The 12,378-nt window shown below is 40.3% G+C and overlaps 1 protein-coding gene across 1 annotated transcript; it reads right to left on the bottom strand.

The window, feature by feature from the left end:
- Positions 1 to 812: 812 nt before the first annotated feature.
- Positions 813 to 11,024, bottom strand: LOC145719740 (dynein axonemal heavy chain 14-like). Its single transcript, XM_081811291.1, has 4 exons — positions 10,471 to 11,024; positions 5,020 to 5,150; positions 2,037 to 2,189; positions 813 to 929 (listed from the first exon to the last, which is right to left on the bottom strand). The coding sequence occupies exons 1-4, from the start codon at positions 10,628 to 10,630 to the stop codon at positions 813 to 815; spliced, it is 561 nt and encodes a 186-aa protein (XP_081667417.1). The 5' UTR covers positions 10,631 to 11,024.
- Between the last annotated feature and the right edge of the window lie 1,354 nt (positions 11,025 to 12,378).

Genomic DNA, 12,378 nt, shown 5'->3' on the forward strand with positions numbered 1-12,378 from the left:
CCCAGATGGCTGTGGTGCACCTGTGGTGTGGGGGGGCGTGGGGTGTGCCCAGGTTACAGGAAGATTGCCAAAACAGTGACTGCCAACACTGGCCTTAGCAAAGCCGAATGGGATTGCAGAAATGGCACTTGCCAGCACTTCTGTCCGAGAAAGAGTCCCAAAAAGTTCCTGCTTCTCTGGCATTCACTTAAGAATAGTAAGTGGGTCTCCTTTACATGTGGCCTAGATGCTTTTCAAGGTGCAGCTTTTGCTCTGGATCCCAGGGTGAGTTGAGCGTGCATGCAAACCCTTTATGAACAGGTTCTCCATTCCCTAGGTTCTATGGTTTTCCTGGACATCATTCCCATTGTTTTCCATTTTGGTGGCTCATCTCTTTGGTGCAGAACCCAAGGATTGGGGTGCCTGATGTGGGCAACATTCCTCACTCCTCAGTTTCCACATTTTTGAGATCCTTCCTGTTTGTGGGTTGCTGCACTGGGGGTGGGTTTTTGATGAGAGCAGGTCTCTGTCTCTCCTACCGATCTCCATGTTGCCTTTATCCTCTGTTGTGGAGGTACTGTCCATCGAGTTTTCAGAACTCTTCCAGAGGAAATTATTCCACATATAGCTGTAGGTCTATTGTGTCTGTGGGAGGTAGTGAGTTCAGGATCTTCCTACACCTCTATCGTGTCTAAAAAACTTTTATGGAATACCCCATTCTCTCTAACATTCCCCATAAACATGGCATAATGTAGTAGAACCCACCCATCAACCAGGCAGTTGCTATTTCAACAGGACCATACTACAAATAATTGGTTTCATTTTCTTTCATCTCACCGAAAATTGGAAAATATCTTGAATTGCTGTAATAAATAGTAACATGTTCTTTCTAAAAGCCATTCCAAAGTAGGTATGAGTTCTATTTCTTCTACATCACCTATTTTAGTAACCTGTAAATATAAAGCACAAAACCATTTCTTCAAAAAATATGCACTATTTTCAAGAAATTAAGAAAGCCTGTGTTTGCCTCATAACTACTTGCTTTTATAATTCAGCTTGTTCTATATATGACCTCCACCACTTCATCTATACCCAAACCTGATTTCCCTTCCCACACTGCTTCTACACTTGCCATTTTTCTAAAGCTATTTCTCATGCTCCAATAGAGGAAGAACAAGAGAAACTTCTTCCTCACCCTTAGATACTTTTCACAAATATCTGTTCATTTTTTCAGTCTCATAATCTGCACATTTTCTATAAAAGTAATATTTATGTGCTCAATTTTAACTACAGGGATGTAGTAGTTCCAAAGGGACCAATAATCCCATTACCAAGGTACCCTATTTTGACATCCAAGAACCACAGGCCTTTCATCAAGAATTCCCTTCCCCAGAGTCGCTCTTCCCCATCTGAATGTTAACATTTTTAAAAATTTCTTCTGGAAATAAAAGTATGCCTATATCAGCACATATGTACTTATGTGCATAGAAATTGTTCCTCCCATTTTCAGCTGATAATACACATCAGGGATATCTCCACATCTACACCTACAGATCTGCTTCATTCAGATGTGGCCCTGCCCACATGTGCTTACAGTGTAGTTGGGAGGCTGGGAGAGTAAGGGGAAGCAGACAGACACTAAGAAAATGATCAAAACAAGTAACTCTATAATTACAACTTGCGGTATCAGAACGCTATGTAAGAGTGTAATGGGGGTTTCTACATCTGGCAATGAACTTTCTGACAAACCTGAGGAAACACTTTTTTCTTTTACTATTGTAATTCCTATTATGTCAACAAATCCCTGTAGTCTAGTTTCCTTTAAAACAAGAACTATAATTATTTGAGATAAAAATATTATTAAAATTGAATACTTAAACTATCTCTCTACAGAAACGAAAAAAACTTGCTGTTAAGTAACTTTCTCCCAAAGAGGATCTTAACCATAAACTATCCCTCAAATGACCAGGTTTATCTGAAACATACAAAGACAATCTAAATTAGATAATATTTTTCCATTATGATTCTAAAAGCTGAAAACACCCATTCTATATTACCTTTGAGATAAATGATGCAGTAATAATCCAAAATTCTTTGCAATGTCTAGCTCTGTGGGCAGAGACCACCTGAAGATCATATGGATTATAGAGAACTTGATGATTTTTCCGAGGAAGGCAATATACAAATTCTCCATCATCTGTTAAAGGTTCCTGAGGTTAAAAAAATTTTAATTAACTTGACCAGATTAAGTAATAAAATGGCTGAACAACAGATTACTCAGTAAATGAAATAATTTTAGATTTAAATTAAGTGTAATATCACTGAGGAAAGCTAACATCAAATTGTGTCCAAAGTTCAACAAGATCAGTCTTATGAAAGATTTAAAATATGTAATTTTCATTCTTATAATGTGGTGAAACATTCATGAAAATTCATCTATATGCTTCCTAATGCATGCTTATTCACACAAAGAACATGGCAATATATCTTTTTTTTTAAGATTTTATTTATTTGCGAGAGAGAGAATGAGAGACAGAGAGCATGAGAGGGAGGAGGGTCAGAGGGAGAAGCAGACTCCCTGCTGAGCAGGGAGCCCGATGTGGGACTCGATCCCGGGACTCCAGGATCATGACCTGAGCCGAAGGCAGTTGCTTAACCAACTGAGCCACCCAGGCGCCCGAACATGGCAATATATCTTTAACACCCATGTCCCACTTTCAGTAAATTTGTCTGCCAATACCAGAAGCTTTTGGAGCATGTTAATCATTTATTTTGATAATGATGGCGGCTTAGTATTATAATAATAACTAATATTTGTGAAGTAAATAATATTTAATAAGTAACAAGTGTTTCATATACATTATACACAAGAATTTAATCTTCTAAATTTAATCTTTTAAATTATCTGCAGAGATGATCTTTTTAAGCTCATTAAACAGATGCAGAAATTAGTATTTTGAGAAATTAGGTAATTTGGGAAAAGTCATAAAGACAGGAAGAAGCAAGTTGAGAGGTGAATGCAAGTCTGACTAAACCCATGCTCTGAGACACTGCAATATACTATAACGCCTCTTTTTTATTTACCTGGCATTACTGAGAAATCAGCCACTTCATATTAAGAAAAAATTTTAAGTGAAATTTATTTCTTTTACTTTGAGACTTTCTAAATATTGGAATTTAAAATTTCAGATCCAGTTTTACTTCTTAAAAAAGTTTTTGTCCTCATTGAAGACTGTTACTGTTTCTCCCTAATCGTCCCAAGTGCTCACTGTCTTGTTTATTATCATTTTTTTTAAGATTTATTTATTTGAGAGAGAGAGAGAGTGTGTGTGGGGGGGGCAGGGGGAGGAGCAGAGGGAGAGGGAGAGAATCTCAAGCAGACTCCCTGAGATCATGACGTGAGCCAAAACCAAGAGTCAGATGTTTAACCAACTGTACCACCTAGGCACCCCTCACTGTCTTATTCTGACCTCTGATAGGATACGCTCCTGGAAATCTTAAGAAACAAGTTTAGAAACTGCAAGTAAAATGAAATAAATAAGCTACAGGTGATGATTTGTATAGTACGTGGCTTGGTTATAGTTATGTGGCCACTTGATTCATTTTTGTTCTATGTTCCAGAAAGTTGAGGATACTAGTAACTTAATGTAGACACCATTATCCAAATGGGTCATGTATGTCATTAAATCACCCACTTATTAGAAGCATAATACGTTCCAATTAAATTATTGTTTTTGAATTAAAAGCAAGTATTTTTTCAAATTCTCAATTCTTTCTTTACAAACAAATGAAACATCCCTTATCAGTGAGTCCAAGGACATCTGGCTCATGCACAGCTATGTGTTTTCTAAATTACCATGCCCATTATGTGCCAGACACTATGCCACCTGCATTCCTCATTTAATTTTCACGACTCTCTAAGGTTAAGTACTATTATTTCCATTTCAAGCTCAAAGAAGCTGAAGCTCAGAGAGGTCAGGAACTTGCCCAAGACCACACAGTGAGCATATAAATAGAGATTCAAAGCTGGGTGACTCTGCTTCCATTATGCATGGTACTCTGCTTTGCATTAATGCCGCCTCTGACAGTGATCCCAGGACCATTTGTCCTCCCGGTAACAGGTTAGAGCAGGGGCCAGCAAACTCCGGCCAGGACTCTGTGCCTATTTCTGTAAAGTTTCACTGGAGCACAGCCACACCCATTTGCTTAAGTCTGTTGCTGCTTCTGCGCTGCAGCGACAGGCCTGAGAAATTACAACAGGGATCAGAGAGCTTGCACAGCCTAGAACATTCATTATCTGACACTTTTCAGGAAAAATTAGCTGGCCCCCGGTCTAGAACAACACTTCTCAATTGTGCATCAGAATCACCTGGAGAGCTTCGTAAAGTACAGATCACTGGGTCCCACTCCCAGAGTTTCTGATTCAGAAGGTCTGGAGTGGAGATGAGACTATGCATGGCTAATAAGCTCCAAGGTGATGCTGATGTGATTGCCTGGGAATTAATTGCCCTTGGAGAACCCTGGGTCTAAAAGTAGTTATAGATGATCCTGTCCAATCTTCCATCTCTTGTAATGAAGAAGGACACAGGAGGCAGACCTTACTCCTCATCACTGCTTGTACCCTCTGGTCATGTGACTCTGCACATGCTAAAACTTCTCCGAAGAAGAAAGGATAAGGAAATACAAAGATAATGAGATAGAGAATTGGGTACCAGGAAGTAAGAGCGAGGATACAATGTTACAAAAGTACATTAACATTTCTTTTTAACTCACAAAAAAAACCCCCTGATGAACAGGAATATGAGAGTAGATTCAAATTTCAGGCATATATCTTTATCTGTTCTCCATCCTTGAAATAAGACAAGTGAAATGATGCCCAACACTTTCACAAGCATTTACTATGAAACAATGATTGTAATTCGGTATTAATGTAATAATGTCTAATTTTGATATAATATGTGAAGTGAATGAAATTAAGGTTAAGGTACAGTTTTAAATATTAACCTTTATAGTACAAAACTGGATAAAACAGGCTAATACCTTTAGAATAATCTTCTGAATTGCAATTTTGGAACTTTTATACTCCAAACAGTGCTGTGGTAACATCGTTTGCCAACCAAACTTATCTCTTAGCCTTATAATATGTCTTGTGACATCATCATCCTCTGGTTCTGGTTTAGAACATTAAAAAAAAGATCTAATGTAAATGTGAGTACAGGCATCACTTAAGGGTAATGTATAATATTCCAAATATTTCTACATAGAGAAAAAATTTAAATGGAAAGTTATACTTAAAGTTTACACAAAGACTATATAATTAGACAAGAAAGTACAGCTTAAAATTTAATTTTAACAGAAGCTGGAAAAAAGGAATAATATTTTTTCCATTTAAAAAAGATATTTCAAAAGACCTAATTCCACAGTTACACAGGTAGCTGGCATGAGAAGACACTCGAACAGGAGCCAGTTAGATGGGGTGGAAGAGTAGGATCAGGAAAGAAGTGATGACCATGCAAGGTGGAAATATTCTTCCTAAAGATTCTCATGCAATAGACTCTTCCCTCCCTCCTTCCCTCCCTCCCTCCTTCCTTCCTTTCTTCCTTCCAAGTAGGCTCCACACCCAGCTTGGAGCCCAGGGCGGGGCTTGAACTCACAACCCTGAGATCAAGACCTGAGCTGAGATCAAGAGTTGGACGCTTAACTGAGTGAGCCACCTAGGTGCTCCTGAGACCGTCTTTCTTGATCTCTTAGCAGCTAATGATTATCTCCTTGAAACATTCCCTTTTCTTACCTTTTATTCACCATGCTCTACAGTTTGTCCTCAGCCCTTCTGCTTTTCTTGATAAAACAAATCACGGGAAGAGAAGCAACCCAGAAACCCTGCTGGCAAAACCAGCAATGCTATGAAGTTGTTCAAGATTTCTGGTTCTCTAGATCACCAACTGATCAAAACAGCTTTCTTAACTCAGGACTAAATAGGACGTGAACTGTTGTATAAAACAATGTCAGGACCAGGATATGGTCCTACACAACCCTAAGAGTAAATTCTTCTTCTAACCTTGTGCCCTAGGCACCTCACCTGTCTCACCCTAGTCTGGGCCCTCTCAGTTGCTTAAACAGGAGAGAAGTTTAAAATACTTAATTGAGAAGAAAGCCAGTTAGTATTAGGTATAGAAGAGAGAAGGGGTGGGGCTGACACTAGCATAAGGGATGGCACAAGGTGTTTATGTCCAGCTGAGCGGGAAGCCATACATCCTAGGCTATAACAATGCACATCTATCGAAATCAGCTTCCTATGCTGACAGCATAGGAAAACAGATCGGCAAAACAATTAGAGACCAGAGATAGGACCACTTACGAAAGACAATCTAGTAAGTGAAAAAGGTATTTCAATCAGGAGAGCAATCATTAACTTCATAAATCATAATGGGAAAGTGGTTAGACATTTAGAAAACTATGCAGTTATATGCAAGCATAAATTATAGAAGGATTATAGAAGTAAATGTGGAAAAGGAATTACAGAAATATTAGAAGAAAATATATGGTCCTGAAAAAGAATCAAAGCATGTTAAAAAAAATAATAAATTTGACTTCTTCAAACTTGGCAATTTATACAGCAGAAAAGCCACCGTAATTATCAAGTTAGGATAAAATGTTTATAACCTACATAAGAAGCTAGGGATTAACATATCAAATATTTAAAGAGTTCTTCCCAATAAGAAATAAACATTTTGATAGAAAGGTGAATGATTTATTGGAAAAGACAAATGGCCAGTAAACATACCAAAAAATATTCAACCCCATTAGTAATCAGAAAATAATAAATTAAAATTACAACGAAAAAGCCATTCTCACCCACCAGACTTGCAAAAAATTAAGTTAGAAAATATCAACTGCTGACCACGGTATTCCTCTTATGCAATATTGCAAAAGCATAAATTAACACATCCATTCTTGGTGGCGACCCGGCATATTTAATGAACTGATAGAGACCACTGGAGAATGGAAGCGATTTAGGACAAATTTAAAATAACGATTTTTTGGAATAAGTAGTAAACTTAAAGAAAATATGTATCCTCCAAAATGCTGGGGGGAAATTTTTCTAAAAAGCCAGATTAATTCAGAAAATCATAGATAGGGATGCCTGGGTGGCTCAGTTGTTTAAGCGTCTGCCTTCAGCTCAGGTCGTGATCCCAGGGTCGTAAGGTCAGTCCTTGCTCAGCAGGGAGCCTGCTTCTCCCTCTGCCTCTGCTGCTCCCCCCGTTTGTGTTCTCTCTCTCTGACAAATAAATAAATCTTAAAAAAAGAAAGAAAATCACAGATATTTACTAAAATGAGACAATCCATTATACACCTAGCATGGCAGGGTGAAGCACTGTCCTAGCATGCTGAGTGTATGGTATGATCCAAGACAGCAATTCTTTATATCAGAACTACGAGGAGACTAGCCTGTATTCCACTTTCACAGTGAGTCAAGAATACAGGTACCAGAAGTAAGGTCAGGAAATTGCAACTTTCAAGAGAAAAAAACCATGAAAAAAAAAGAGAGGGAGAACGGCGTAACACAACCATTCTGTTATAGACACAATAAAACCTCATCAGTGAGCGCTGGGCTGAGCTTCTAGTGCCCTCACCTTCTAATCTTATAGCCTTGAAGAAGCACTATCACCGGACAGAAACTTCAACAGGAGTAACAGTGAAGACAGTGCTTAATGAAGAGTTCCGGCATTTAAGGGTAAAATCACATATCTTTAGAATGAAAATAAAACCGTTCTTTTAAGAAGTTTAAGAAAGGCCCCTGGGTGGCTCAGGCGGTTAAGCGTCTGACTAGTGATTTCAGCTCAGGTCATGATCTCAGGGTCATGAGATGGAGCCCACGTCAGGTTCTGCAGTGGGCATGGAGTCTGTGTGGGATTCTTTCTCTTCCTCTGCCCCTTCCCCCACTCTTTCTCTCTCTCTCAAAAAAAAAAAAAAAAAAAGGTTTAAAACAGAACTTCTGCTGCCTTGGAGTTTAGAATGTAAGTAATTATATTATTCCACCATGTGAATGTGTCCTCATAATGAAAGATAACATATAGAAATTGTCAAATGAGCCATGCTGCTAGTAAGTACTGTGTTAACTCCAAGGAGAGGATCACTGCAGACTAGGGACCTCACTGAGAGCTTTATAGAAGTCTCATAAAAATGGATCTTGACATAAGACTTGAGAGGGTTAAAAAGAGAAAAGAGGACATTCTAGACAAAGAGTCATCTTAAAAGAAAGAGAGAAAGAGTAAATTCCAAAAGCACACATCAACATGAGTGATCTCAAAAGGACAGGTTACAAAAGGACACAATAAAACATCATGTATGTGCATATTTTAAAGCTTTTACTGAAGTATAACATACACACAGAAAAGTACACATATCATTTATAGACATACAGCTTGATGCATTTTCAGACATTAATATACCCTGGAACCAGCACTGGAACAATCAAGAAAAAAAGCATCACTAGGCCTCCTGAAGTCTGCCTTGAAACCCTGCCCAGTTCCTATTCCCACTTCAGCCCATGCCCACAGAAGTCACCAGTATCCTGCTTTCTAAGAGTAGAGGCCAATTTTTCCTAGTGTTTACTTTCTATAAGTAGAATCACACCACATGTATTTTTCTCTATCTAGCTTATTCTGGTCAATATGGTGTGTGCACTTCTGCATACACAAAATAATGCCATATGTTTTATGGATGCATTAGGTATCTATTGATGTGTGAGCAACTGTCCTAAAATCTAGAGGTTAAAACAAGTATTTATTATCTCACAGTTTCTATGGGTCAGGAGTTCAGTTTCCCATGAGGCTGCAAGCAAAATGCTGAAGGCTTTCCTGGGGCTGGAGGACCCCTTCCCCGGTCAGCTCCCTCACGTGGCGATGCGCAGGAGGTCTAGCACTTTCTCCAGTGGACCTCTCTGCAGGGCTGCGTACGTGTGTCACAGGACCCCGGCGGCCCCTAGAGAGCGCGCAGGAGACAGGATCTCTATGTCTGTCCTGACTTAGTCCTGGAAGGCACAGAGCATCACTCCACCATGTTCTACTCTGTACAACTGCAAACTACCACGTCCACTGTATTATTGGTTAGAACTGAGTCACTAAATTGGGCCTTCATTTAAAGGGAGAAGTGCAAGGCTCCAGGGCTTTAGAAGGAAGGAGTGTCAAAACCTATGTGACAAATTTTTAAACTCCCTCAATGGACAAATATAAATGTAGACAATACATAAAAGCATCCATGGAAAGGACAGTCGCCCATGTGAGTGTGACTGTCAGCTGGCCCAAGTGGAACTGAGGACAGCGGCAGAAAGGGGAGGGCCTTGAGCTACTTGTTTACCACTTTACTTCCGTACTTGCTTTCTGCCGCCATATAACAAATTACCGCAAACTGGGGGTTTATGACCCCCCAATTTCCAGGGGTCGGGTATCTAGCAAATTTTAGCTGGTCCTCTGCTCAGGGTCTCACAGGGCTGACATGAACGTGTTGGCTGACAATGCCCTCATCCGGAGACATGGCTAGGGAAAGAACTGCCTCCAAGCTCCCCTGGATTGTTGGCAGAAGTCATTTCTTGGGGACTGCGTGCCTGGCTAACAGTTGACCGGGCACTACTGTCGGCCACGAGAGTCTGCTTTGGGGTCCTTGCCCCAGGGCCCTCTCCACAGCATGGCAGTCTGCCCCTTCAAAGGCAGCAGCGTGGCATCCACTACTGCTCTGGTCTTTTTTAAAGGCTCATCAGATTAGGGCAGGCTCACCCAGGAAAATCTCCTTTTACATCCCCATTGCATCTCAAAAATGCCACACAGACTGACCTAGTCCTAGGAGCAAAGCTCCATCAAACTCCCAGCTGCTGTCTGCACTTGCCGGGAGGGGGGTTTTGCGCCACTGGAGGCATTTATAATAGTGAAGATCTTTTTTAAAAACATGAAGGCTATTTAGGTTTCAATAGCTTTATGACTAATCTGCCTCGGACCACAGTGTATCAGTGAAACACAGAAAAGTTTCCCTTTTCCTGTCAAACTTAAGATATTAATACAAATAAGAATTTCAGGTATAGAGAAAGTACAAACTGGAAAGCCTGAGTGAGGAAAATCAGTTTAAATGAATTATTTATTTGGGAATTTAAACTCTGTGTCAGACAAAGACACAAAAGAATTAAATATAATGAGACCACAAAGTTTTACTAAAAGGATAAAACAAAGCCATACAACTGTATTTCCAATTCTATAACCATAACCTTCAGAGATTGTTCCTACTTAAGAACATAGTCAGGGTACAGACTCTGCCAATTTTTCAGTCTACCGATATTTTAGATTTTCAAAAAGATTTAAAAAAACTAACAGTTCTTTAAGCAACCAAACATAAAATTCAATAAGACTGTTTCTTCTAAAGTCAAATACATAAAACCACAAAATTATCTGAAAAAAATGTCACGTCTTCTGAAAAGCCTGGGTTGGTGATACTACGCACCTGTTGTATCATATGACACAAGCCTTTTTTTCTTAACCTTTGGACAAGCGTGAGTTTGATCCTTTTTTCCCTTTGATTTCTCTTTCTTCTTATGAGAATCGGGTTTTGAAGGATTTTGCTGAGTTCCAATTTTTTGGAAGTAATCTGAAAAGAAAAGCATTATTAACTGAGTAACCAGCAAGAGCTATAAATAATACCATGGCAATTCCACATGCCAGGCCATACGGTGGATCAGGATACAACTTCAGTTTTTAAGAGCACAGGCTGTGAGTCAGACCGCCTGTATTCCAAGCAGTTAGAAGCTTTGCCACTCAGTGCTGTGATTTACTTTTTAAGTAACCCATCCGCCTTTCTTTACCCAGCTGTGAAACGAGGACTGTTAAAGTGAGAACCTCACAGAGTGTTAAAAGGAAGTTTAAAGCATATAGTAGGGGATGCCTGGTGGCTCAGTCGGTTAGGCGTCTGCCTTCGGCTCAGGTCATGATCTCAGGGTCCTGGGATCAAGCCCCACATCAGGCTCCCTGCTCATCGGGGAGTCTGCTTCTCCCTCTCCCTCCGCCCCCTGCTCATGCTCTCTGTCTCTCTCCCAAACAAATAAATAAAATCTTTTTTTAAAAAAAGCACACAGTAAGTGCTTACAAAGATAAATATTAATTTTATCATAATAAATCTTTAAAATGTGAAAAACATAACAGAAGCTTTTTATTACTATAGTTTGATAACTGAGGTCAGAAAATGCTTAGAAATGCAGAAAAGTCACATACAGCCTATTTCTCAGATTCCTTCTATGACTTACCTGATTGGTGGATTCTCAGCATGAAGAATGGGGAAATTATTGAAAATGCAGTTTTTCAAAAGCAATTAATTTTACACTTTCTCATTGATTTAAGGAAGATTTATGTAGCGTACAGCACTGAGCTACAATTAAGTAGGGGGTAAGACACAATAATTACAAACAAAACAAGTACAAGCGAAACAGCCAGTATATTCTATTTCAGCCAATAATCATAACTGAGAGGAGACACAAACGGAGGGATAGAGAAAGAACATGTCCCTATTTGTATAATCAAGAGACCACACACCCATCTTGCTCCATGGAATCAAACACTGAATGATGGTAAGGTTTTTACTTGCAGGTGGGGTACAGAGAAAGGTAAGAAAACGGAAGTCTTGTTCAGGAGACCGCACGACGAAATATGGACTCCGGTGGAAAGTATGTGAGAGAAACATGCAAACCTCCCTTTCTCCCTGACGGCTACTCCAAGAGCTTCTCCCGCTCACTCCCAGGCCTGAATGGGAGCCTGGTGATTTCCCAGACCTCACCAACATGCAGGCCTCTCAAGCAGGGGTTATTGATAAGCCAGCACCCCAAATGCCTCGATATCCGAAAGTGGGCTTGTTTCTCTCCCTGTTCCCGTTCACCACTTCCAAATCCTTACAAATTGCCCTCTCAAAAAAAAAAAAAAAACACTCCCCCAGAGCTCATGCCTTCCCACAACCTCAGACCCTTCCAGGCTTCGCTGGCTTCCGCCCCCGGCATGGCCGCTCAGTGACTGGAGCCCTGGCTCAGGGAGGGCCTACTGTCCCAGGAGTAAACCTCCTGGTTTACTCTAGTGGCTGACACCACACCCCCGCCCGACTCTCTAAACACCCTCTCCTCTCTAGTCCGCGTCAGCCGACCTCTCCCAGCCTGCTCGGAACTCCCGACGTCACCACTTTTCTTGACCTCATCGGCACCTCCAGTTCACAGCCCCATGACTTACTACCCATCATCCCTCTGCTGCTTTTCATCTTGCTCTTGACCCCGCTGAAATTATGTTGTCTTTCAACAACACTCTTGCCAGTAGCCTCAACGCTCACCCTTGATCTCATCTCCGAGGCAGAACAGCGGCCCTGGAAGAAGCCAAC

Source organism: Leptonychotes weddellii, unplaced genomic scaffold (genome assembly GCF_054177405.1).
Source record: "Leptonychotes weddellii isolate Sample4059 unplaced genomic scaffold, ASM5417740v2 HiC_scaffold_687, whole genome shotgun sequence".
NCBI lineage: Eukaryota > Metazoa > Chordata > Mammalia > Carnivora > Phocidae > Leptonychotes > Leptonychotes weddellii.